This window comes from Agelaius tricolor, unplaced genomic scaffold (genome assembly GCF_023055355.1).
Source record: "Agelaius tricolor isolate 1412-34295 unplaced genomic scaffold, bAgeTri1.0.p SCAF_57, whole genome shotgun sequence".
Taxonomy (NCBI): Eukaryota; Metazoa; Chordata; class Aves; order Passeriformes; family Icteridae; genus Agelaius; species Agelaius tricolor.
In genome coordinates, this window is record NW_027269317.1 from 1,095,892 (window position 1) to 1,120,405 (window position 24,514).

A 24,514-nucleotide genomic window follows, 5' to 3' on the forward strand; every position below is an offset into this window, starting at 1 on the left:
AAATCCAGCCTTCCCCCACGCCTCCCTCCTTCCAGCTGCACCTCCTACCCCGGCAGTGCCGGAGACAGGGAATGGGGCCGTGCTCACTTCATGCCCCGGGGCTTCTCCCTCTGCTCAGGGACAGGAGTCGTTCCCCTGCTGCACCCTGGGCTCTCTCCCACCGGAGACTTCTCCAGGAACTTCTCCAAGCTGAGTCCATCCCACGGGGCACAGCCCCCCTCCAAGTGCTGCAGCGTGGGTCACTGTGCCCCGGGGTCAGTCCTGCCAGGACAGGCTGCTCCAGCGGGGCCCCTCTGGCCACGGGGGCACAGCCTCCTCTCAGGCATCCCCGTGCTCCAGCGTGGCTGCTCCGGGGGCTGCAGGGGGATCTCTGCATCCCCATGGATCTGCAGGATGATCTCTGCATCTGGCACCGCCGTTTTTGGAGGCACCAGGAATAGGCTGAGCTCTGCCTGAAGCTCTTCTCACATTCCCCACACCCTTCCCGGCACAGGGAGGCTTTTACCTCCTCACAGCTCCCCGGGCTGGGTTTGCAGCCCCTCCTCGTGTGGGATCTCTGGGGCTTTTCCTCCCCATTGGATTCCTGCGCCGTGGAGCCGTTCCAAATGGCCTCTTCCACGAGGTTCTGTGGCAGGGATTTGTTCTCCCTGGTCTCTGTCCGCAGCTCAGTGCTTGGGGGAGGAAGGACAAGGAGAGGAAGAGACAGGGAGAAGGGAAATGGAAAAGGCAGGAGGAGAGGAAGGATCAAGAAGGAACAAGTGAGGAAGGAGATGGGAAAGGAACGTGGATGGATGTAGGACAGAATGAGGAGAAGAAGGAGGGTGGACAAGGAGAAGATGGGATTTGCCTCCATGCCAGAGGGAAGGGGAAGGAGATCCCCCCAGTCCATCCCTGGCAGGATGGCGTTGGCAGTGAGGCTGTCCTGCAGCGATGCTGGGCTGGGAGATGGAGCAGCAGGGAGGGGAAAGGGGCAGTGATTCCTCCTGCCCTGCCTGGCTGTCCCAGTCTGGAGCGTCCTGGCGCTGCCGAGGCCCTTGGAGCGTCCGGCACTCAGGAGCCCGGAGCTCACGGCTGCTTTATAAAGCTGACAAAGTCGGCAGGATGGGTCTGGGTATGATCTCAGCAAACTGGGTTTATTGGTACAGGAACAGGGGACAGAGCTGAACAGGGTCCAGGGACAAAGACAGGGTGCAAGCTGAGGGCACAGGGGGTTTTTATATGGGGTAGTGAGGGTGGAGCTGAGGGTCAGGGTCCAATGGATATGGGGGAAAATGTGCAAAGGAGGGGTTAAGGGTCGGGACAGCTAATAGGGAAACAGGGGCAGAGGAACGCAGTAAACTGGGGCCAATGGAGGGACAGAGAGGGAGAACATTCTAGGGACTAACCAGAGATGGGTAATAGGGGGCGAACTAGGGTAATTAGGCCAACGGGCCAATGGGATAACATAACTTTCCAGAAATCAGCATGTGCCTGCAAAGATCTGTGGGAGAAGCAAGCTTCTCACCATAACCTTGAAATCTATTCTTCTTATTGGGGACTAGTCCTCCATGGGTGGGAAATTGAGACTCCCATGGGCCTCCACACCAGTGCATCTTCCTTTTCCTCGCAGCCTCCTTCTCCTCCGTCCAGACAAAGTTTAGGATTGACAAATCCTGGCTTTGGGGGAAGAACAAGGGGTGAGCACCTTGGGTTTTGTGAGAAATGAGCCTCACTCTTTAGAATTTTTGAAAGTTTAATAAGGAATAATAAGGGACAAATTAGTAACAGCGCTGGGTGTTGGCAATGGCCAGAGGCACACCGGTTACCCACAGCAACTCTTCTTGTCTAGTTTCTCCATTGTATTGTTCAAATACATATTCATAATGATTGTACAGATTCAAACATTTCTTTGAACTCGTTTACATGTTCCAGGAATTCTTTAGGTTGGTTTGACCCCCAACTCGCCTTTTTAGAGCACGTGCAGGAATCGTGGATTGCTGTTCTGAGGGTTGTGTGTCACTGCCTCACAAGGGCCCCTGTTCTGTGGTTTCAGCAGGTGACAGTTATTGACAGTGGAAGGGTCAGTGGCAGGGGCCTCATCACATCCCTTCCTTAAATGTTACCTGACCATGCAGATGCTTTTACCTATTTCCACAAGTACTTTAAAAGAACATTAGCTCTTACACAAATATCTCTGTGTTATTATTGTCAGTTAGTTACAAAAATAAAAGCATTAGTTCTTATTTCACAACTACAGCTACTTCTGCAAAAGTTAACATTCTAATGCACAACACATGGCATCCACTTGAATATTTTGCAAAAGCCAAAACTATAATGTATGTTTTTCACACTGTCGTCAAACTCAAATATCATCCATAAATGATGTTCTGAGGATATGAGCTACACAGGGGCCAGGGCATTGGCCACAAAAAAGGTGACATATTATACTATAGCAAAAGCAGTGAAAAGTGATTACAAACTGTACTCTATCAAAATTGTTGTGATTAAGAATATTTTGCAGAAATCAATACATAATAGCAAAAGCCAACACTACCTAGTTATTTATAACAAACCCAGGGCAGGTTTTTCCCTTGCATGGAGCACCTGGGCCTTCCCCGGGCCCCTTCTGCCCTCCTGCAGAGCCGGTGGCATTTTCCAGCACACACAGTTTGTAACCAAGAGCCGGGTGCAGCCGAGAAGGCTCCAAGCGCCTCCTTCCAGGCTGACTCTGCAGGTGCCGAGGCTGCTCTGGGCTCTGCCAGGGCTCTGCTGGGGCTCAGCTCTGGGCCAGGCTGGGCCCGCTCTCCCCTCACATTGCTCCGGGCAGCTGAGTCACAGCGGGAGAGGGAAGGGACACGTCAGGGGAGTTGAGGTTTGAGAGAGTTTGTATTCCAAAAACTGCCATAACAAACAGGCTGTCCTAACTACCATAACTAACTAGCAGTGCTAACTACCATAACTAACTAGCAGTGCCAACTCTATAACTAACTAGTTGTCCTAACTACTGTAACTGAAAGCTGTCCTCAAGTGCTTCATCTCCTCCGCTGCTCCCTCAGTTGCTTTGCTGCAGTGATCAGAGGGGCCAGGCTGGAGAGAGGCTTGGCTGATGATAAAAATGGGTGCTGCCCAAAGGATAAAAAGGAAAGAAATGAACTGTTACCTTCCAGAGTCAAGTTCCTCACAGGCTCTGTTGCAACAGGACAAAGGGAAATGGTTTGAACATCGAGGGAAGCAGGCTCAGATTAGATCTAAGGAAGAATTTTTTCACCAGGAGAGTGGGGAAACACTGACAGAAGGGGCCCAGAGATGTGGGAGGTGCCTCCTGCCTGGAAACATCCAAGCTCAGGTGAGGCAGGGCTCTGAGGCCCCTGAGCTGCTTGAAGATGTCCCTGCTCGCTGTGGGGCACCAGGTCCAGATGAGCTCGAAAGGAGCCTGCCAGGCCACAGCGGGCGAGGATTCTGCTCGCTCTGCGCGTGGAACGCAGCGAGACTGGAGACTATCGGAGGGGGCCCCACAAGAAAACCCCTCCCTGGCGCTGCTGCTTCCCCTGCAGCCCTTGGCTCTCACCTGCAGCAGCTCCTGGGCAGCCCAGCGCCGCTCCTCGTCCGGCTCCAGGCTGCACTCGAGGCAGTCCCGCAGCAGAGCCGACAGGCGCCGGGGCTCCTGCAGCTGCGGGGTCCCGTTCTGCCGGACCAGAGCGCGAGCCTGCAGGGAAAGCAAACTCAGCGCTCTGCCAGCTTCCTTCACACCCACACGGGCTCACATCCACCCCGGGGCCTCAGCCCCAGCTCCAGGGGCACTTTCCTCCCTGCCAGAGATGCTTCTCAGAGCTCATTTTGCTATGCCAAGCAAAAAACCCAAAGCCTGGGGCTGCCACAGCCACTGCAACATCCAAATGATCTCGCCTTGAGAGCCAGTTTCATTGGCTGACTCTGTTAGTAGGAACCTCCATCAGAAATAGCCCATTTTGCTTCTCTAAATATGGACACCAGCTTTACAGGCCATTTTCCAGAGTCAGTGTGGTCTGCCTGTGTTATTTCAGAGGATTCTTCCATCAAGTGCATCTCTGCAGTGCCACTGACACTCAAGTAAATGCATTCCTGATGCCCCATCCCAGAAACTGCCAGGCAAGAAACAGGAGGTTTCTGATGCTGAAAGCTCAGGCTTGGTGACATGGAGAAAGTAGCTTGGACTAGGAAAGAAATGTGTTGGACTATGGGGATGTTAAACAATCATTTTCATGTTTTAACAAGTTTCCCAGTGAGAAGAATCAGGGGGGAAATAATCTTGCAAAACTTCTTTTAGGAACTCCTGCAGAAATCTTGTTGGGTTTGGGGGCGGGATGTGGGGATGGTGTGGGGTTTTCTTGCAAGATAACATTAGAGCTGATGCACTTGCTTCACATTTTCAGGTCATCCTCACAGCCAGAAGAGCTGCAACAATGTAAATCCCAAAGCAAATTGTTGCTGGAGATTGCAGAATATTCGTCTGTGTTGAGGCTGGAGTGCTCTGGGAATTCCCTTCCCATGTGCAGAAACCTCCAGCTGCTGCTCCCAGTGCAGGGTCCCCCTGTGCTCGCAGCCTCTGCAGCCACTGGAGAATTTGCCTCTTACCATGGCCGCCATTTCCCTGAAGTGAGGAGGTTCTCCTTCCACCATCTCGATGGTCACAATGCCGAAGGACCAGATGTCCACCTTGGGGCCATAAGGAGATCTGGTCACAACTTCTGGGGCCATCCAGTGAGCAGTGCCCACCATGGAGCTGCGCTGGTCCTGCTCAGGGCTGAGCTGAGCGCAGAGGCCAAAATCAGCTGAGGACAGAAACAAACCCTGTCAAAGGCAGCTGCAATGAGGAAACCAAGCACAAAGATTCCCCACACTCAGTCTGAGAGTGCAGTAGTGAAGTCAGCTGGAAAAGTCCTCAGGGCTGTAGCCAAGGAAAGATGGAACTGGGCCCTTCAGGAAACCCTCAGCTTTCCTGCAGTGGCTTTTACTGATTCCCTTGGAGCTTTAGATTCCCACTGCTGCCCCTCTGGAAGGGCCATGGCCAGAGCAAAGGCACTGCTGGCCCCCTGCTCCTCTCCTGAGCTCTCTGCAGGGGCAGCCGCTCTCAGCTGGCAGCAGGGGCCGGGCAGTGCCCCCAGCAGCCCTTGTGGGGCTCTGGCCCTCCCTGGGAAGCAGCCCCAGCCCCGCAGCCCGGGAGCGCCGTGCCTGGCCAGGAACACCCACCCAGCCTGACAGAGCCGTCCATGCCCAGGAGGATGTTGGAGCTCTGCAGATCCCTGTGGATCACCCGGTTGGAATGGAGGAAATCCAGGCCCTGCAGACACTGAGAGAGAACAAGAAACACGAGGGCAAAAACCAATGGCCGGAATATATCACACCAGAAAGGACAGCTCAGAATTCTGCCAGCAGCAGCTTTGCTGTGACAGGCCAGGAGTGCAGTGCACACAAGCTCCAGGCAAAGGGCTCAAGGCAAAGCTGAGAACAGCAAATCAAATCCAAAGCACACAGAGAGTACCACAACAGCAGGAGAGAGAACAAGAACAGAGTAGAAGTGCAGTGATGCTGGCAGGCTGTTCCCTGCAGAGGCTCTTTCTTCTCCAGCTCATGAAAACAACACAGAAACAAAGCCCTGAGCATGGAGCCACTCCTGTTCTCACACCCTGTTTGGAAGGACCATCGTGTCCCAGCCATGGGAGTGACAAGCAGGATCCCTCACCTCCCGACTGACAGCTGCCATCTCTCCTTCAGCCATGCGTGTCTGTCTGACAACGTCCCGCAAAGTTCCTCCATCCATGTATTCCATCACCAGCCAGAGATCTCCATCAACAAGGAAGCTGGAAGAGGAAAGCAATGGCATGGAGATGAATGTGCAGAGCTCAATTCCCCCATGGAAAAGCCTGGAGTGGAGTTTTGTTTCCAGGTCACTTGTCAGTGAGGACAGAATCAGATGGAGAGACATTCCTGCCAGGCTGCACAGCCCTTGGAATCTGCACAGTCTAAAGGGGAAGGAGACACCTTCGAGAAAGGAGAGGCCTTGGATGGCAGGCAGGTGAAAAATGCAGTTTAGCAACAGCCCAGATCAATGTGGAACCACAACCCTTGGCCCCAGCTGGTTCAGCTTCTGAACTCATCAGTTCCACCATTCCCTTCAGAACAAGGCAACACAACTGCCAGGGTTAGCCAGGGGAGGAGGCCGTGCAGCACTTGGGACAAAAGCAGTCAGAAAACCTTTCAGAAAGTCCCTTCAGAAACAGGCAAGGCCAGTGAAAAATGGGCAAATGAGGCATTTCTGGAAACAAGAACCCGATCTTCCTGGCATCTGTAGCAATGGAAAAGGGCTGGGAAGAAGAAGCCAAGGGAAATAATTTCTGCTGTGGTTTATCAGCACTTGTTGGGAGACAAAGCCAATGGGGTCAACTTGAAGGAAAAACCAAAGCAAAGCAACCAAAGCACATGGTGGGATGAACTGCCAGGCTGTTGGTTTGGGAAGATGTGGCTGGGTCAGGCATTTTCAAAACAGGCTACAGACTCGGGATGCCAGGAAAGGTTAACGCAGGGCCCGGGCTCGGGATCAGAGCTGAATCACTCACCTGTCCAAAGAGTCGACAATGTTGGGGCTCTTCTTGTCCTTCAGGAGCAGGATCTCATTCACAGCTCGTTCCCTGTCCTGCCCTCTGAGACTCATTTTCTTGATGGCCACCTGAAGGGACATTGCAGCCTTGAACTGGAGGAGTCTGTGGCAGGAGGCCACAGCAAACACGGAGCGAGTCTTTGTGGAGCGACGGAGCCGGGCTGTGCCAAACTGCCTTGGGATGGGACACCAGAGCTCAGCAAGGGCCATTCCCACAGCCCATTGCTCTGCCAGCTGGGGGCTGCTTACAGGACACATGGCCAGAGACATTTGGCCTTGCAAGCTCTGCAGAAATGGTCCCTCAGCTGTCAGCCTCAAAGCTCTAACAACATTCTCTGCACCTACAGTCTTCTCAAATGGCCTCAACACGCTCATTATTATTATTCAAACCCATTTTGCAAGCAGGAGGTAATTCTGGTTCTATCAAAACAGAGCAAAACAGCCAGGAACCCCTTAGCAATTCTATGGGATTTGGTCATGATTTCAGATCCAGCTGCTCTGTTTGGGATTGCAGAACAAAGCAGACACGCACACCCATTGCTCAGGTGATCCCTGTCACAGGCTGTCACTGACACCAGACCCAAACACAACTGCAGGATTAGGAGAGAGCTTTGCTCTGGACATCCATCTCCTCATTTCTCTCCCTCTCTCTCTGTGAACAGCTGAAGTGGGACTAAAACCCCAAACTGAGCCCAAGCAGGATCTCTCCCTAATTAGGCCTTGAGGTACCCTTTGAAAATGAAAGGCCGGATGGAAATAATAGTGTTATATTTTAGCTAATAAGAGCTAAATAATGTTCCTGTCTGAGGCTGGGATGAAGATCAACTGGGCCTCAGTCTCCAGCAGCTGATGCATTCACACTTTTAGATATGAAGGCCAAGCCAGCATGTCCTGCTCTGACAGACACCGCTGCCCTCCTTGCATTCCTTTGGCGCTTCAGAAGGACCAAGTCTGTCCCAGCTGTGCTCTGCAGGCTGACACTGCTCTGCCTTCAGAGGAGCAGCCTGGGCAGGAAAGCTCTGCTGGCCCCCAAAGCTGCAGCCACAGCTCCCAGCAGAGGGGAAAGCCCTGGAGAGCTGCCAGGCGTGCTGGGCGTGTTGGCACTGACCTCTCCTCCAGTGGCCCTGTCGAGTCCTTTATAAACGGTTCCAAAAGCCCTGGAGACAAAACAGCAGAGAAGAAAGAAGCAGCGCTTTAGGCCCTGGCAGGGAAAGCCAGCCCAGACAGGAGATCTCTGCTGCCTGCAGCATTCACAAACACCTGGGTGCATCGACCCTTCCAACAACAGCACAGCAGCCACCAGCCCTCTGCCATGCAAGGTGTGCAGGAGAAAACTGAGACCCAACATGAAGGAATTGGCCTGGAGCAAATCCCAATGTCCACGCTGAATTGCTTTAGTTGAAAACCTGAGGTGAGAAATGGGTGTCAAAAGACCTGGCAAAGAATGCATTTCATCCTTTTCCATTTCCTGCCTAAGACCTGCAGGTTCCACAAGGGCCCTGCCATCAGGCAGGTGATGCATTTTCCCCCAGAGTGCATCAGCTCTGTGTCTGTTACTGAATGGATGGGGTGTGCTACCTGTGCTAGAATAGAGCACTTATTAGTTCATCTCTGGTTTCTGTTTCTAAACCATTAGGTTGATAATCCTGACCAGTGGATATTTTTTGAAGGAAAATATTTGAAAGAAATCTTGTTGAGAACTGTTTTCTGACAGTCACCAGATGGTGAGTTGCTCTTTTAGTCAATCCAGTTCCAGGGACAGAAGATCTTCCAGGTCCTGCTCCTTGCTGCAGGCAGGACACTGCCACTCTCAGGGGCCTTTGACGGCGCCTTCTGACCACAGTTATCAATTCTGATCAGGACTGAGAGACAGCAGGATGGTAGCCCAGTGTCTGAAGGTGCTTGGAGCTCTCCTGACTTCTCACTTGATCCTGCACCAGCACAACACCCGGCCCTGCTTGTGCAGCAGCAGCTGCCGTGCACTTACCCTTGGCCAATCTGCTCCACTTCCAGGTATTTCTCAGCAGGCTCCTCCTCGCTCACGGTGTTCCCTGAAAGAAACCAGGTGGAAGACGCTCCCTCCCAGAGTGAGACCCTGCCTTGCAGCAGAGCCAGAAGCAGCCCCACTCCCTGGGGCTGTGAGCCCCTTGGTGTCAGCTGGGGAAGGACAATAAATGGCTCAGTGACATTCAGCTGCAGAGCAACACTGGGTGCAGCTGATGCCCAGACACACACACAGCACCCAGGAACAGAGCAGACGTACTCAGCTGCATCAGGCACCACTCCCCTCTCCCCTCTGGCTGCAGGGCTGTGCTGCTGTCAGAATGTTCAGCCCAGGATCCCACAGCGGAGGGAGGTTCATTGTCCTCTTCCCAAGCAGAGGGAGCTTCTCCATCCTCTTCCCAAAATGCTGCAGCTTCTTCATCATCTCCCCAAAACGCTGCAGGTTGGGGGGAAGGAAGGGTGGGGGCAAGGTGTTGGAGAGCTTTCTTTCCCTTCTCTTTGTGCTGCTGTGATTTGGTTGGTAATAAATTCCCTCCGCGTGCCCAGGCCGGGTCTGTTGTGCCCGTGCGGGATTTGCTGAGGGATCTCTCCCGGTCCTTGTCCCCAGCCAGGAACCCTCGGTTCCATTTTCTGGCCCTGTGCGGCTGCGGGGGCAGGGACAGAGCTGCTCTGGGGGTGCCTGGCATCGGGCCAGCGTCACCGCTCGCCACGGGCACCGCTGAGATCCCGCGCCCCTGGGCACGCATTGCTGGGCTCACCTGAGCTCCCACCTGCCCAGAGCCCCAAGGTTCCCCCTCCCCAAAAAACCCCCAGCCCGGGGCTGCAGCGTCCCGGAAAGGCCTCAGCCAATGGCAGCGCAGGCAGGAGGCGTTGCAGCCAATGAGATCTCGGAGCGTTGTATTGCGTCATCGGTTGCCGGGCAGAGCCCGTGGCCGATCGCTGCCCAAAAGTGGCGGCAGCCAATGAGAGCGCGCGGCGCTGCCGAGCCCGCCCTGCTCCGGACTGGTGCTGCCAGCGCAGCGCGGCTGCTTTGGGGCTGCTGCTCCCTGCCCGGCCCCGGCCATGGGGCGATGGGCGGCAGCTGGGGCCCTACTGGTGGCACTGGTGGTGCTGGGAGCCCCCCCGGCTGCGGGCGCGGAGCTCTCGGGTGAGCGGGGGTCGGGAGGCGCTGGGACAGGGTGGGAGAAGGGGGAAAAGGGGGCGAAGGGGGGAGCCCGGAATGGAGGGGGAGGAGGAGGGGAACCCCCAAAGGGAGAGCGGGAGGGGCTGAGGGGTGGGAGGAGGGGAGGGAGGGCTGGGGAAGGGGGAAAAGGAGAGGGAGAACCCCAAAACTGAGCGGGAGGGGGTCGGGGATTGGGGAATTTTGGGGGAAATGCGGAAATAGGACCCCAAAAGTGATTTGGGACTGGCCGGAGGTGGGAGGGGAGAGGGTGTGGAAGGGCAAATGGGCGAAGGGCGGCAAAGAGGAAGCGGCAGCGCGGGCAGGAGGGTCCCGTGGCGGCGGTGGGGCACAGGGGGTGCGGAGTGGGGATCCGGGGTGGGTCCCGGAGCTCTGGGGGTGCTGCTGGGGGGTGCTGAGGGGGCACCACTGAGCTGTGTCCTGCACTCACAGGGGTGTTCCAGTACATGCTACAGGGCGAGTGCCACTTCACTCCGAGTGCACGGAGAAGGTGAGGTACTTGGCGAGGGGAATCTACAACCGGGAATAGGTCGTGATGTTTGACAGCGACGTGGGGCACTTCGTGGGCTTCACCCTCCTTGGGGAGATGAATGCCAAGCGCTTGAACATCGACGCGGCTGAACTGGAGTACAGACGGGCTCAGGTGGACATGTACTGCCGGCAGAACTACGATCTTTATTCTCAGTTCACCACCGTGGAGCGCCGAGGTGAGCGCGGGGCAGAGCGTGTCCCCTCGGGCCCTGCCCTGCCAATGACCCTGGAGCCCCTCAAAACCTCCCTGGGAATCGCCCCAGAGTCCTCAGCCCTCCTTGGGCCCATCCCCGGGTCCTCCTGTCCCCCCCCCCCCCAGTCCCTCCCAGTCCATCCCAGTCCCTCCCAGTGCCCCCCCGCGCGTTCATTTCAGCGACGCGTAAAGCTGACGCTTCTTAGCCAATCAGATCGCGTGTCTCTGATGACTCATCTGTTGCCAGGCAGATCCGCAGCGCCGAGGGCTTTGCGCAGAACTCGGCCTCGCAGTGCCGCGCTCTTCATTCCCAGTTCCGGCCAATGCCACCAAAATCCCTCCCAGTGCCATCCCAGTCCCTCCAAGACCATCTCCAATTCCTCCCCAGTCTATCCCAGTCCATTTCCACTCTTTTCCCAGTTCACTCTCACACCTCCACCCTCTCTCACACTTTGCCCCTTTCCGCCCCAACTCTCTCAGTGCCAACCCTATAAATCCCAGTCCCTCCCAGTCTATCCCAGTTCATTCCCAATCCTTCCCAGTCCCACCCAGACTCTCCAAGTCTATTCCCAGTTCAGTCTCAGACCTCTACCCTCTCTTCCAGTGCCCCCCATCCCTTCCCACCTCTCTCAGTGGCACCCAACTCCCTCCCAGTCTACACCCAGTGCCTCCCAGTATATTCCTCGCCCATCTCAGTCCATTTCCAGTTCCTCCCATTCCCTCACAATCCCTCCCCAGTCCCAACCAGTCTATTCCTAGTCCATTCCCAATCCAATCCCAGTCACTCCCCACTCGCTCCCATTTCATCCCAGTCCCTCCCATTCCCTCATAATCTCTCACGGTCCCACCAAGTCCCTCCCAATCCATTCTCAGTCCCTCCCAGTCCATCCCAGTCGATTCGCAATCCCTCTCAGTCCTTTCCAGTCCCACCCAGCTCCTCCAATTCAATACCAGTCTATTTCCAGTTCATTTCCAGTTCACTCCTGGACCTCTACCCTCTCTCCCAGTACCCCCCAGCCCCTCCCATCTCGCTCAGGGCCACCCAACTCTCTCCCAGTCGATTCCCATTCCCTCCCAGTCCCTCTCCACCCCCTCTAACCCTAACCCAGCCCTCCCCTCTCTCTCCCAGTGCCCCCCAGCTAACCCAGTGTGTCCCCGCTCTCTCTCTCTCTCTCTCCCAGTGCCCCCCAACGTGTCCATCTCACTGGTGCCCCCCTCGAGCTCCCAGCCCGGCCCCGGCCGCCTGCTCTGCTCCGTGATGGATTTCTACCCTGCTGCCATCCAGGTGAGGTGGTTCCAGGGCCAGCAGGAGCTCTCGGAGCACGTGGTGGCCACCGACGTGGTCCCCAACGGGGACTGGACCTACCAGCTGCTGGTGCTGCTGGAAACCCCGCCCCGGCGCGGGCTCACCTACAGCTGCCAGGTGGAGCACGTCAGCCTGGAGCAGCCCCTGAGCCGGCACTGGGGTACGGGGGAGCCCCTGGGGGCGCTGGCAGAGCCACTGGGCTATGCTGGGAGCCACTGGGAGGGAGCTGGAGAGAGCCGGGCTGGGACTGGGAGAGGCCCTGGGGGCTGGGCAAGGGCTGGGAAGGGGTTTGGGGGATGCTGGGGAGGGTGGGATGGGGATGAGGGGGTTCCTGGTGGGCACTGGGAGGGAGTTTGGGGGTGCTGGGTGTGACTGGGAGGGATCGCAGTGAGCCCGGAGGCGCTGGAAGGAGATCGGCCATGGCCAAGCGGGGCTCGCCATGAGCTCGGTTGTGCTGGGCACAGACTGGGAGGGCTCTGGCTGAGTCCTGCTGGGGCTGCCAAGGGACTGCGAGAGGCTTTGGGGCTCCTGGGCCGCTGGGGGCAACTGGGAGGGGGCTGTGGGATCCTCAGAGGGACGGGAGGGGCTTTGGTGGCTCCTGGCCAGGACAAAAAGGGATCGGGGGGAGGTTTCAGGGGCTCCTGGCTGGGCTGGGGGCCCCAGGAGGGCGCTGGGAGGGGCTGGGGGTGTCCCTGAGAGGTTTTGGGGGTGCTGAGCCCTGCGGACCCCCCAGAGATGCCGCCGGACGCCGCCCGCAGCAAGATGCTGACGGGCATCGGGGGCTTCGTCTTGGGCTTCGTCTTCCTGGCGCTGGGGCTCGGCTTCTACGTGTGCAAGAAGGTCAGGGCGGGTGCCGGGGGTGGCGTCCCGGCCGTGGCGGAGCGTGTGCGCTCCCGCCGGGGCCCCCAGCCCGGTGTCACCCCCTTTTCTCTGCCCACAGAGCTCCTGAGCCGGCGGCGGCCGCAGCCCCTCCCCGTGGGCTCGGGCCCGGCCGGGACCCCCCGCTCCGTCCCCGCTCCGCTGATTTTTGGGGGGTCCCGTGTCCCCCCCAGCCCTGCTGGCGCGCTCTGCCCGCGCCCAGTGCCTGCTCCCAGTGCTCCCAATAAAGCTTCCCAGTTGGCCCCGGGGCCGTTTATTGGGGGGCGATGGGGAGGGGTTTGGGGGGGGCGGTGATGGGACGGATTTGGGCAAAGGGAGGGGGACAAAGGGTGGGGGCTGGGCCCGGGGGGAGCGGGAGGAGGGGGAGGTGGAAGGGGCGGGGGACGTGAGAGAGAAGAGGGGAAGGAGGCGGGATGAGGAACGAGGAGGAGCTGGAGGAGCCATTGAACCGGGGGAGGAGAGGCGGGAGGAAGAGGATGGGGAGATGAGGAGAGGAGCAGAAACCAGAGAAGCAGCGGAGATCCTCCGGCCTTCACCGAGGTGTCCACGGGGGGAGCCAGGAAGATGTGGAGCCCCCAGCCAGGTGTGTTCCCAACGCGGGGGCTCTGACCCTGGGGGTCACCCGGGATTATCCAGCGTGGATCCTCCAACGGGGGCTGGACCTGGAGCGGGGCACGGAGCTCATCCCGCACCGGGGCACGGCGGGATCCACGGGCATCGACCCCTCCCTCATCAAAGGACAGCTTTCAGTTAAAGTAGTTAGGACAACTAGTTAGTTATAGAGTTGGCACTGCTAGTTAGTTATGGTAGTTAGCACTGCTAGTTAGTTATGGTAGTTAGGACAGCCTGTTTGTTATGGCAGTTTTTGGAATACAAACTCTCTCAAACCTCAACTCCCCTGACGTGTCCCTTCCCTCTCCCGCCGTGACTCAGCTGCCCGGAGCAATGTGAGGGGAGAGCGGGCCCAGCCTGGCCCAGAGCTGAGCCCCAGCAGAGCCCTGGCAGAGCCCAGAGCAGCCTCGGCACCTGCAGAGTCAGCCTGGAAGGAGGCGCTTGGAGCCTTCTCGGCTGCACCCGGCTCTTGGTTACAAACTGTGTGTGCTGGAAAATGCCACCGGCTCTGCAGGAGGGCAGAAGGGGCCCGGGGAAGGCCCAGGTGCTCCATGCAAGGGAAAAACCTGCCCTGGGTTTGTTATAAATAACTAGGTAGTGTTGGCTTTTGCTATTATGTATTGACTTCTACAAATTATTCTTAATCACAACAATTTTGATAGAGTACAGTTTGTAATCACTTTTCACTGCTTTTGCTACAGTATAATTTGTCAGCTTTTTGTGGCCAATGCCCTGGCCCCTGTGTAGCTCATATCCTCAGAACATCATTTATGGATGATATTTGAGTTTGTGGACAGTGTGAAAAACATACATTATAGTTTTGGCTTTTGCAAAATATTCAAGTGGATGCCATGTGTTGTGCATTAAAATGTTAACTTTTGCAGAAGTAGCTGTAGTTGTGAAATAATAATGAATGATTTAGTTTTGTAACTAACTGACAATAATAACTCAGAGATATTTCTGAAAGAGCTAATGTTCATTTAAAGTACTTGTGGAAATAGCTAAAAGCATCTGCCTGGTCAGATAACATTTAAGGAAGGGATGTGATGAGGCCCCTGCCACTGACCCTTCCACTGTCAATAACTGTCACCTGCTGAAACCACAGAACAGGGGCCCTTGTGAGGCAGTGACACACAACCCTCAGAACAGCAATCCACGATTCCTGCACGTGCTCTAAAAAGGCGAGTTGGGGGTCAAACCAACCTAAAGAATTCCTGGAACATGTAAACGAGTTCAAAGAAATGTTTGAATATGTACAATCATTATGAATATGTATGTGAACAATACAATGGAAAAACTAGACAAGAAGAGTTGCTGTGGTTAACCGGTGTGCCTCTGGCCATCGCCAACACCCAGCGCTGTTACTGATTTGTCCCTTATTATTCCTTACTAAACTTTCAGAAATTCTAAAGAGTGAGGCTCATTTCTCACAAAACCCAAGGTGCTCACCCCTTGTTCTTCCCCCAAAGCCAGGATTTGTCAATCCTAAACTTTGTCTGAATGGAGGAGAAGGAGGCTGCGAGGAAAAGGAAGATGCACTGGTGTGGAGGCCCATGGGAGTCTCAATCTCCCACCCATGGAGGACTGGTCCCCAGTAAGAAGAACAGATTTCAAGGTTATGGTGAGAAGCTTGCTTCTCCCACAGATCTTTGCAGGCACATGCTGATTTATGGAAAGTTCTGTTACCCCATTGGCCTGTTGCCCTAATTACCCTAGTTCACCCCTTGTTACCCATCTCTGGTTAGTCCCTAGAATGTTCTCCCTCTCTGTCCCTCCATTGGCCCCAGTTTACTGCATTCCTCTGCCCCTGTTTCCCTATTAGCTGTCCCGACCCTTAACCCCTCCTTTGCCCCATTTCCCCCATATCCATTGGACCCTGACCCTCAGCTCCACCCTCACTACCCCATATAAAAACCCCCTGTGCCCTCAGCTTGCTCCCTGTCTTTGTCCCTGGACCCTGTTCAGCTCTGTCCCCTGTTCCTGTACCAATAAACCCAGTTTGCTGAGATCATACCCAGACCCATCCTGCCGACTTTGTCAGCTTTATAAAGCAGCCGTGAGCTCCGGGCTCCTGAGTGCCGGACGCTCCAAGGGCCTCGGCAGCGCCAGGATGCTCCAGACTGGGACAGCCAGGCAGGGCAGGAGGAATCACTGCCCCTTTCCCCTCCCTGCTGCTCCATCTCCCAGCCCAGCATCGCTGCAGGACAGCCTCACTGCCAACGCCATCCTGCCAGGGATGGACTGGGGGGATCTCCTTCCCCTTCCCTCTGGCATGGAGGCAAATCCCATCTTCTCCTTGTCCTCCCTCCTTCTTCTCCTCATTCTGTCCTTCATCCATCCACGTTCCTTTCCCATCTCCTTCCTCACTTGTTCCTTCTTGTTCCTTCCTCTCCTCCTGCCTTTTCATTTTCCCTTCTCCCTGTCTCTTCCTCTCCTTGTCCTTCCTCCCCCAGGCACTGGGCTGCGGACAGAGACCAGGGAGAACAAATCCCTGCCACAGAACCTCGTGGAAGAGGCCATTTGGAACGGCTCCACGGCACAGGAATCCAGTGGGGAGGAGAAGCCCCAGAGATCCCACACGAGGAGGGGCTGCAAACCCAGCCCGGGGAGCTGTGAGGAGGTAAAAGCCTCCCTGTGCCGGGAAGGGTGTGGGGAATGTGAGAAGAGCTTCAGGCAGAGCTCACCCTGTTCCTGGTGCCTCCAAAAACGGCGGTGCCAGATGCAGAGATCATCCTGCAGATCCATGGGAATGCAGAGATCCCCCTGCAGATCCATGGGGATGCAGAGATCCCCCTGCAGCCCCCGGAGCAGCCACGCTGGAGCACGGGGATGCCTGAGAGGAGGCTGTGCCCCCGTGGCCAGAGGGGCCCCGCTGGAGCAGCCTGTCCTGGCAGGACTGACCCCGGGGCACAGTGACCCACGCTGCAGCACTTGGAGGGGGGCTGTGCCCCGTGGGATGGACTCAGCTTGGAGAAGTTCCTGGAGAAGTCTCCGGTGGGAGAGAGCCCAGGGTGCAGCAGGGGAACGACTCCTGTCCCTGAGCAGAGGGAGAAGCCCCGGGGCATGAAGTGAGCACGGCCCCATTCCCTGTCTCCGGCACTGCCGGGGTAGGAGGTGCAGCTGGAAGGAGGGAGGCGTGGGGGAAGGCTGGATTTAAGGCTCTTCACTTACTTCTCATTATCCTGCTCTGAGGTTTTGGAGTTTTCTGTCAGAAATCTCTCCCCTCGCCCACTCATCCACAGGGATTTGGGGCAGTTTTCCCTTTTTGGGGGAAATCAAAGCGATGCACTGCTGCTCCTGATTAGGGGTAGGAGAAGTGAGGCTCCAGGGCTTCCCGCTGAGCCGGAGCCACCGGACCCGCAGTGCCGGGAAAGCCGTGGCGGGAGGTGCGGAGAAGTTTGTTTTGTGTTTTCAGTTCAATCCCCTCGGGCCCGGGCCCGTTCCAGGGCTGTTCCTCATCTCCGGCTCTGCCCTCACGCAGCCCGGGGGCCCTGAGAGCGCGGGGCGAGGCTGTGCCGTGTGCAGAGCCCGCCCCTGGCTGCGATTGGGCGACGGTGCCGTCAGTCGTGGTTCTGGCGCGCTGATTGGTGGGATTGGGGCGGGGCAGGGGCCCGGTGGCGGCCTGAGGGCGGCCGTGGCTCGGCAGTGGCGCCATTGGCGGAGCGTGTGTGCGGGCCCGGGAGTGGCGGCAGCGGCCGGAGCGCGGTGAGGCGGCGGCGGCGGAGCTGGGAGGCGGCCGCAGCGCAGGTGGGAGGCGCGCTGGGTTGTGCGGGGGCTCGGGGCTCGCTGCGGGCCTCGGGGGCGGCAGGGGGCTCAGGCGGGTTCGTTGTGCCGTGTCCGGCGCGTGTTGCCACTGGCGTGAGGGCGCTGCGGGAGCGGCTGCCCGCGGTCTCCTTGCGGCCGCTGCCTCGGCAGGAGCCGCTGCCGGAGCAGCGCTGGCTCGGCCCGGTTGCTGTGGCTGGGACAGAGGCGGCTGCCCCGTGCCCGGGGCTGTGCGGGGAAATTGACGTGGCCGGAGGTTTCTGTGCCCAGAGGAGACAGAGGAGTCCTGTACAAGTGACTTTATTGCTGAGCAGAGGGAGAGGCCGTGGCGCATTTGCCGTGCGCTCTCTGCCATTGCTGTAGTTCGCAGCCTCCTTTTTATCCTCATTTTCCCGGCCTCATCTCCCTCTCCTTTTGCCCACTGGCTGAAGTACTTGGAAGGTTCAGACTTCCACATCTGCCAACTGCATGTCCTCGTTAATGTGCACCCCCACTTTTGTAGAACAGCCGATATTCACGGCTCTCTTAAGTCTTTGTTCTTCTGGAAGTTCAGGAATTTAGCGGGACTTTGTCTAAGCAGCAGTCCGTGTTAATTAGTGACATTTACTGAAACTGATGGTTTCTCACTTCCTTATCTACGAGTCCCTGACCCAACCTCCAGGCAGATTCACTCAGTGAATTTTTTTTCTTTTTCTTTTCTCTTCCTTTTTTTTTTTTTTTTTTCTTTCTGATTTTTCTTTGGTTTTGGGATTATTCTCAGTGCCCTCATTCCCTGTCCTTCTGTAGCCGTCTCTGGATCAGGAGGCCTGGCTGCCACCTGCATCCCCTCGCTCAGCTGCTGAATGAGCTGCACTCTCAAGGTGTGGAGCACGGTAAAAAGATGAGAGTTGCTGTAGCACATCAGAGGAGAAACAGCATTCGTTTAACCCATGGACTGCCAGGGAACCACAAAACCGTGTCCCATTCCCATCCTTTTCACGTTTGGATTGGTGCATGAGCTGTTTGTTTGTCTCCTTTGTTATCTGGTTCACCACTTTTCCTTTGCCATCTATTTGCCAAGACCAGTTGGAGTTGTTAAAAACGCCAATTACTTGTTTTCAAAATTTTAAAAGTTTAATAGAAATAAAATGGTTATAAAAATAGTAATACAATTAGAGTAATAATAATTTGGACAAATTGAATTAGGACAATATGAGACAATAGAGACAAAGAGTTACGGATGTCCCGGTACCTTTTTCCGGGCAGCACCCGAAAAAGGACACCCGCTAACAAAGGATTAACCCTTAAAAACAATAGCCTGTTGCATATTCATACACTTCATACCTGATGCATAAATTCCATTCAAATACAGGATTCTGTCTGGTCATCCTCAGCTTCTTCCTCCAAATCCTAACAGTGCCTTCGAGGCGGGAAGAAGTTGGTTTCTTCTGATAAGAAGGCCATAAATTCTTCTTCTCTGAAAGATTTAGGTGTCCTGTGGCTGCTATCTCGCTGCGAGTCCTTTCTTTTTAAAAAAGTATCCTACATAGCATCGTTTCTATTTTAATAATTTTTATAACTTAAAACTATATTTAACACAGTACTTAAGAAAACTAATACACCATTACTTTCTAACACAAAACATATAATATTCATTTCAATATTTGCGAAAAGCCAATCATAAAACACATGCATTTTTCACAGAGTCATTTGATTTTCCGCAAATTCCTCCTTTTTCTGCTAACAGATGATCTGATCCCATCCCATGGTGAAATGTTGTGTTCCTCATTTCAGTGGATTGCTCAGCAGGAAGGTCAGGAGCTGGAGCTGTCTGGTTGGTTATTTTGAGGACAGCTTGTAATCTAATGGTGCCATTGAAATGAGAAATGGGTTCTGTGGCTCCTGATATGAATTGGTTCGGGTTCCCAGGGTCCGGTCCATGGTGTTGTAGGATTTGTTCTGCTGGCCGTTCATCTTTTCTCCATTTTTGTCCGCTCTCTCCAGCTAGGGCTGCATCAATTGACTGCTTTTCTCTAATTAAATCATCAAATACTTGGATTCCCAACTGATTTCCCTGAATTTTTGGTAGCAAAAAATCCCCAGTGCTCTATTATACCCTGTATATAACATAGACGGGGACAGCACATGTGGGAGTGGGCAGAGGGATGATTCCCCCCCATTTATTTATAGTGAAGTTTTCCCAACATTCTCCATTTGCTGTTTCCCTTTGCAGCTTCACCCGTTTCTGTTGCAGGGTCAGATATCCTCACCCTGGGCTCTGCCTTGAGCTGTGCAAATTCCATCGGTGCAAGCAGGCAGAGCTTGGGCTGAGGGGCAGAGGGAATCAGCCCAATTCCTGCCCCAGGCAAGAGACCCAGGTCCATTGTCCAGGCTTTGCCCAGCAGTGTTCATTTGCATTTCTAAAGCTCCTCTGCAGGCTGACTAAAACCAAAGCTTCTCTTCCAGGGCAGCAATCTGGTGACTCCCCTGTTCCTTTCTCACCCACCCTCCCTTGCTTTTTTTTGATGCCTTTCTTTTTTTCCCTTTTTTAACCGTATTCTGTTAACTGTTTATGAGTTAAAGCGTCGCATTTAAACCTCTTCTAGTTTTTCAAAATGCATCCTAAATGTGAGCATGGAGAAACCCAGACCAAAATTGTGCCATCACTAAGAGACACGCACACACATACCCAAAAAGCCTCTACTTCTCCTAAGAATAAAAATTGATTCTGACACCCCTGACGCAAACCTTACTAACCAGAAGGATATTAAGAAAAAAACATTCAAATGTTGTAATCTTGTCACCAAAAGGGTGGGAAGAGCCAAAACTCTCCAACATTTCCAGTTTTAGAGAGTCAAGGCTTTACTTAATTCTGGCCAGGATGTGCAACAGAAATCCTTTCACACACACATAATCCGGGTGTGCAGGGAGAATTGTTCAGTGACACGTGAGTTTTACTAGATTTTTCCTAAACTTTTTACCATCCAAAACCCATAGAAATCTACTGGTTTATTGTTCATTGCTTCCAAGTTGTGTAAGTTTTTAGTATTTGGTTTCCTGTTGGACCCGGATTTCTTCCCCTCTGCTGTGAATTCGGTCCACACTCCTGGATTTCCTTCTCAGCCTTTTCCAGACCAGGTGTCTCCAGCTGTGCCGGGGGCAGTGTCTGGGGTAGCTGTTGGTTGCTGTTTGCTGCTGGGCGTTGATGTTTTGTTGCTGGTCGTTATCTCTGTGGGTGTCTTTTGGGCTATTCCCAGTCTGTGGAGATGTTGAACTCATCTCCGTTGAGTGGTGTAACAGCCCTTAAATAAAACCTTTAAAGTTCCTTTCCCCAAGGCAAAGACAAACCAAGCCGGAGCAGAGAAAGAAGATTTAAAAGAACCAAAATGGGTACATTTTGCAGCAATGCAGTCGCAGTCAGCCCAGAGTGTGGGTGTGAGTGAGCCCCAGAGTGGAATTGTGCCGTGGTGCTCCCCAGCAGCTGTGGCAGTGCAGGCCCAGCCAGCGCTGAAGCTGCAGCAGTGGCAGCAAGGCTTGGCCGCAGTGGCTGGAGGTGCCAGAGGAGGGTGGCCAGGATTTCCGAGGGTTTGAGCAGAGGATCTGTGGGCAGGCCCAGGGGCTTGGCCCGCTGTGGAGCCCTGGCTGCTGCTGCGTTGCCTTCAGGGCAGGCTCAGGGGCGGCTGCCATGGTCCTGCTGCAGGCGGGAAGTGCAAATCTCCGGGGCTTCAGAGCCCCTGAGGCCAGGCTGAGGGGTCCCCCCGTGTTCAGCTGTGCTGGCGGCTGTTTCTGGCCTCAGGGACACTTGGCATGGGCCCCTTGGCCACCAGTGGTGCTGCTTTGCACTCCTTAGGCAGGAGCCGATGTCCTGGCTGGGTGTTGGCAACAGCAAAGTGCCAGGGCAGGCTCTGTGCCAGCCCAGCTTCCTGTGGGAGAATCTACCTTGATCTCTGATCCAGTGGTGTCTGAAGCAGTCAGAATTGCTTTTGCCCCCCTGTTAGGTGCCATGGTGTCAGCAGAAGCTATTGAAGCCTTCCTGCCCAGGGCATTTCAGTGCCAGGCTCTTAGAAGCACCCAGAGCTCCTTGGGTTGAGCTGAGCATGGGGCGGTGACCTGCGCTTTGTCTGATTCCCCTTCCTTAATAACAGCCTGTCTTGTAGCTCTTTTCCCTTCTGCTGCCCTTGCAGAGCCATCCACAAACACATTTTGTCCCTCAGGCCAGGGAATGTCCCATCAATCTCTCCCAGCCTGGGTCGGGAGCTCTGTCCCTTGAGTGCAGTCCTGGGTTCCTTGCCAGCCCCTCTCCAGGCTGTTCAAACAGGAGGCTGGGTTAAACCCTTGCCCTGTCCTCAGTTCTGCATCCTCCTGTGCCATTGAACAAGTTTCATACTGTAATAACCGAGCCCTGCTCATCCATTTAGAGGCTCTTTTGGTTGTCAAAGCTTTAACTTGCTGCCAGACTTGAACTCCAGGAGATCCTCCTGTTGTCATCAGTTTTCAGCCTCAGCTCCCACGGAAGCTGTGGCTGCAGAATTCTGCAGACAATGAGGCTGCTCTCTGGCCACTGGGTTAAACATTTTAGCACAAGAATTCCTTTGGCAAGACCCTGTTTAACATCCACCTATAATTCAAATTCTTTTACCCTGTCTGGAAGGGCCAGGGCAGCGGCCTCACGTAATCTTCATTTTAACACTTGAAAATTCTGTGTTTCCTCCTCCTGTCCATGCATCCAGTTTGTTGACTGGCAGGATAGGAGTGTTACAGGGAGACACCCCTGGCTCCAAAAGCCCTGCCTTCTACAGGGACTCAATACCAGGCTGTGAGCCCTTCCTTCCCTCCCCTGGAACAGGATATTGCTTGTCCTGGTTGCTTTGAAGTAATTTGTAGAGGCTCCATATCTAATTTTCCCTCTTTCCCTGGGGCTGCCCACACTTCTGGGTTCAGTTCAGCATCAGCCTGGCCAGACATTTGACACAGAGGTACAACAGAACTGGTCTCTGTATCACCTTTTATAATATTAATTTGTGTTCCAAGTTTAGCCCTCAAATTCCTTCCCAGTAAATCATGATAACAATTAGGAGCAAATAAAAATCCATGGATTTCCAATCCATCTCCCAGATCTACTAATAGTGGTTGAATAAAACCATGCATCTTTCCCACTTATCCCCTCACTAATCAAACAAATTTTTTGCATTTTTCCCCCTTAGGTCTAAGATTCAGAGTGCATTGAGAGGCCCCTGTGTCCATCAGGAGAGGCTTCCTCTCAATGCAGACCCACCTGAATGTTCTCAAGGGCTCCAGTGTGGAGGGTCCCTGGTGTGATGGGAGCTGTGACAGCCCTGCCAATCCATGTCCATCAAGGGGTGGACTTGCTGGTCCTGAGGGTGCTGCTGTCTGTGCTTGCAGTGTCCTTGTGCCCTGCAGCTGGAGCCCTGATTCCTTGCCAGGGGCTGTTAGGGTGGGCTGTCCCCTGCCGAGGAGGGCAATGCCTCTGCCGGGTGCTTGTGGCCGAGCCCGTGCCCTGGGTGCTGGGGCCCCCTTGGGCCCTGGGGTTGATCCCTCAGGGGCTGTAGGAACTCTGCCCTGGCCTTTGCCTTCAGCCTGGCCTTTTGCTGCTCCCTTCTTGCATTCACCTGCTGGGCCTTTGTGCCCAAGTGCTGCAGGGCCTTCTTCTGCCCCTCCTGCAGCCCCCCTCAGTGCCTGTGGGTGCTTGTCTTGCTTTACAAGACAGGTGTCTGCTTGGGAAGGCAGAAAAAGCCTCTCTTGGAATGGAGAATGCAAAGCCCCTCCCTCTTAAGTTTTAGACTAGTGAAATCAAGGGCTCTCAGGCAAAGATAAGGGAATAGGAATACCAGTTCTTTACTAGTGTGTATAATAAAGCAAACAAAGAACACCAGCTCCGGCAGTGCCAACAAACAGAGCCCGGAGCCAGTCCCGGCCTTTCGGCTGCGGCGCTTTCCCCTTGGGTGCAGTTCCGGGCACGGCCGGCAGGGGCGCTGGTGGCTCCCGCGGGGCAGGGCTGCGCATCCCTGCCATGGGAGCCTCTCTTAACGGAAATAGAGCAATCCCTTCATCTAACTCTTTCACTTTTTTACCTTCTGTAGCCTTTCTCCCACGTTTTGGGAAAGAATTTGGAGAGGGCTGCCTTTTAACTGAGCTCCTAGTGTTTCGATAAGGTGCTTCCTGTAGAGAGAAAGAGAGTTTCCCTGTACAGCCGGAGCTGTGGTTACCAAGGGGACGTAACTCAGAGCAGGCCGGGGTCAGGGGAGGATATCCCGCCGAGGCTCGGTGGGAGTGTGGGCAGGGTCTGCTGCCGGAATCGGCAGAGGGGGATCTTCCCGTGGAGGCCGAGCCGGAGCGTGGGCAGCCCCCACATGGCTTCTGGCGGCTGATCCGGCAGCTCCCGGCAGAGAAAAGGCAGGTGGGAGACCCCGGCAGCAGCGGCGGTGCCCAGCGCAGCTGGCATGGGCAGGGCAGCCGGGGATGGGATGGCTGGGACCCGCCCTCGGTGCGGTCGGCGCGGTGACCTCGGCCCAGGCGGCAGGACAGAGCAACCCCCATCTTCCCCAGCATGGCCGGCAGAGCGGCCGCGGGCCGGGCAGTGGGAGCAGGGCACACAAATTCACCGCCAGCGCCGGGGCAGGTGGAGCTGCCCTGGGCAGTGAGCCCGCACCTGGGATGGAAACCGGGGCAGGCGGAGCTGAGGCGGGCAGCGAGCCGGGACCCGGGACAGGCGCCTCGGCCGCGAACGGAGGGGGCAAGGCCTGGAAAGGATCCCACTCTCTTTCTGATTTTTCCTCTTGTTCCCCTCCCTTTCATTTCCCCTTTTTCTTTCCCTGTTTTTTTCTCGGGTGTTTCTGATACTTTAAAGGTTTTTATTCTCCTAAAACCTCTTGTCTAACATATGGCATATTCTCTTTCTTCTTGATTAAATATTTTTTTTTACAAATAAATCCAGAGCCTAACAAATCTAAACTTCTGCTTGGATACTTTGAAATGGTCGACAAGCTAACTCACGACCTCCTAATGTTGTTTTTCTCCTCACCTTTTTATTTATCCTTTGGCAATTTAAGCATCTTTCAGTAACTTGCTTTGCTCCTCCAAAAATCCCAGTGCAGCCATAGTTCCTTAAAAAATGATCACACAAAGCTTGATTACCCCAGTGGGTTTTCTGATGCATGTCTTCTAATATTTTCCTAGTAAGCCCATTTTATTAAGTAATTGTCTTCCATCAAGAAGTTTCAATTTCCTTGATTTATCTTGTTCACTTCCAGTCTTGTTTAATTCTTTTTTCTCATCTTCCGTAACCTTTGGAATTTCCAGTTTTTCCTCTTTTGGAGTTAATATTAACATAACTCTTTCAGCTCCATTTTCTGCTGCATCCTTAGCTTTGTGATGTGCCCCCAGTTTGCCCAGTTTGCCTCTCCTTTGGCCCGGGCCGGGTTCCCCCCGCCC

The 24,514-nt window shown here is 54.8% G+C and overlaps 2 protein-coding genes across 4 annotated transcripts in view; both read left to right on the top strand.

The window, feature by feature from the left end:
- Nucleotides 1–13,485, top strand: part of LOC139604900 (class II histocompatibility antigen, B-L beta chain-like) — a 42,782-nt gene extending 29,297 nt beyond the window's left edge. Inside the window, exons 2-5 of the mRNA XM_071456204.1 lie at nucleotides 10,233–10,507; nucleotides 11,706–11,990; nucleotides 12,564–12,805; nucleotides 13,270–13,485. Coding sequence (XP_071312305.1) covers nucleotides 10,336–10,507; nucleotides 11,706–11,990; nucleotides 12,564–12,805; nucleotides 13,270–13,485 — 915 coding nt within the window. The 5' untranslated portion in view covers nucleotides 10,233–10,335. The remainder of the gene's footprint in view (nucleotides 1–10,232; nucleotides 10,508–11,705; nucleotides 11,991–12,563; nucleotides 12,806–13,269) is intronic.
- LOC139604939 (zinc finger protein 551-like) overlaps nucleotides 1–24,514 on the top strand; it is a 179,888-nt gene that overhangs the window by 149,788 nt on the left and 5,586 nt on the right. The window contains exon 1 of one of the 3 annotated variants that reach the window (XM_071456281.1): nucleotides 16,925–17,068. The exons of the other annotated variants lie outside the window; for them this stretch is intronic. The gene's annotated coding sequence lies outside the window, so the exon portion shown is untranslated. Of the gene's footprint in view, nucleotides 1–16,924; nucleotides 17,069–24,514 lie in introns of those variants that run through there. 3 annotated transcript variants of the gene reach the window in all.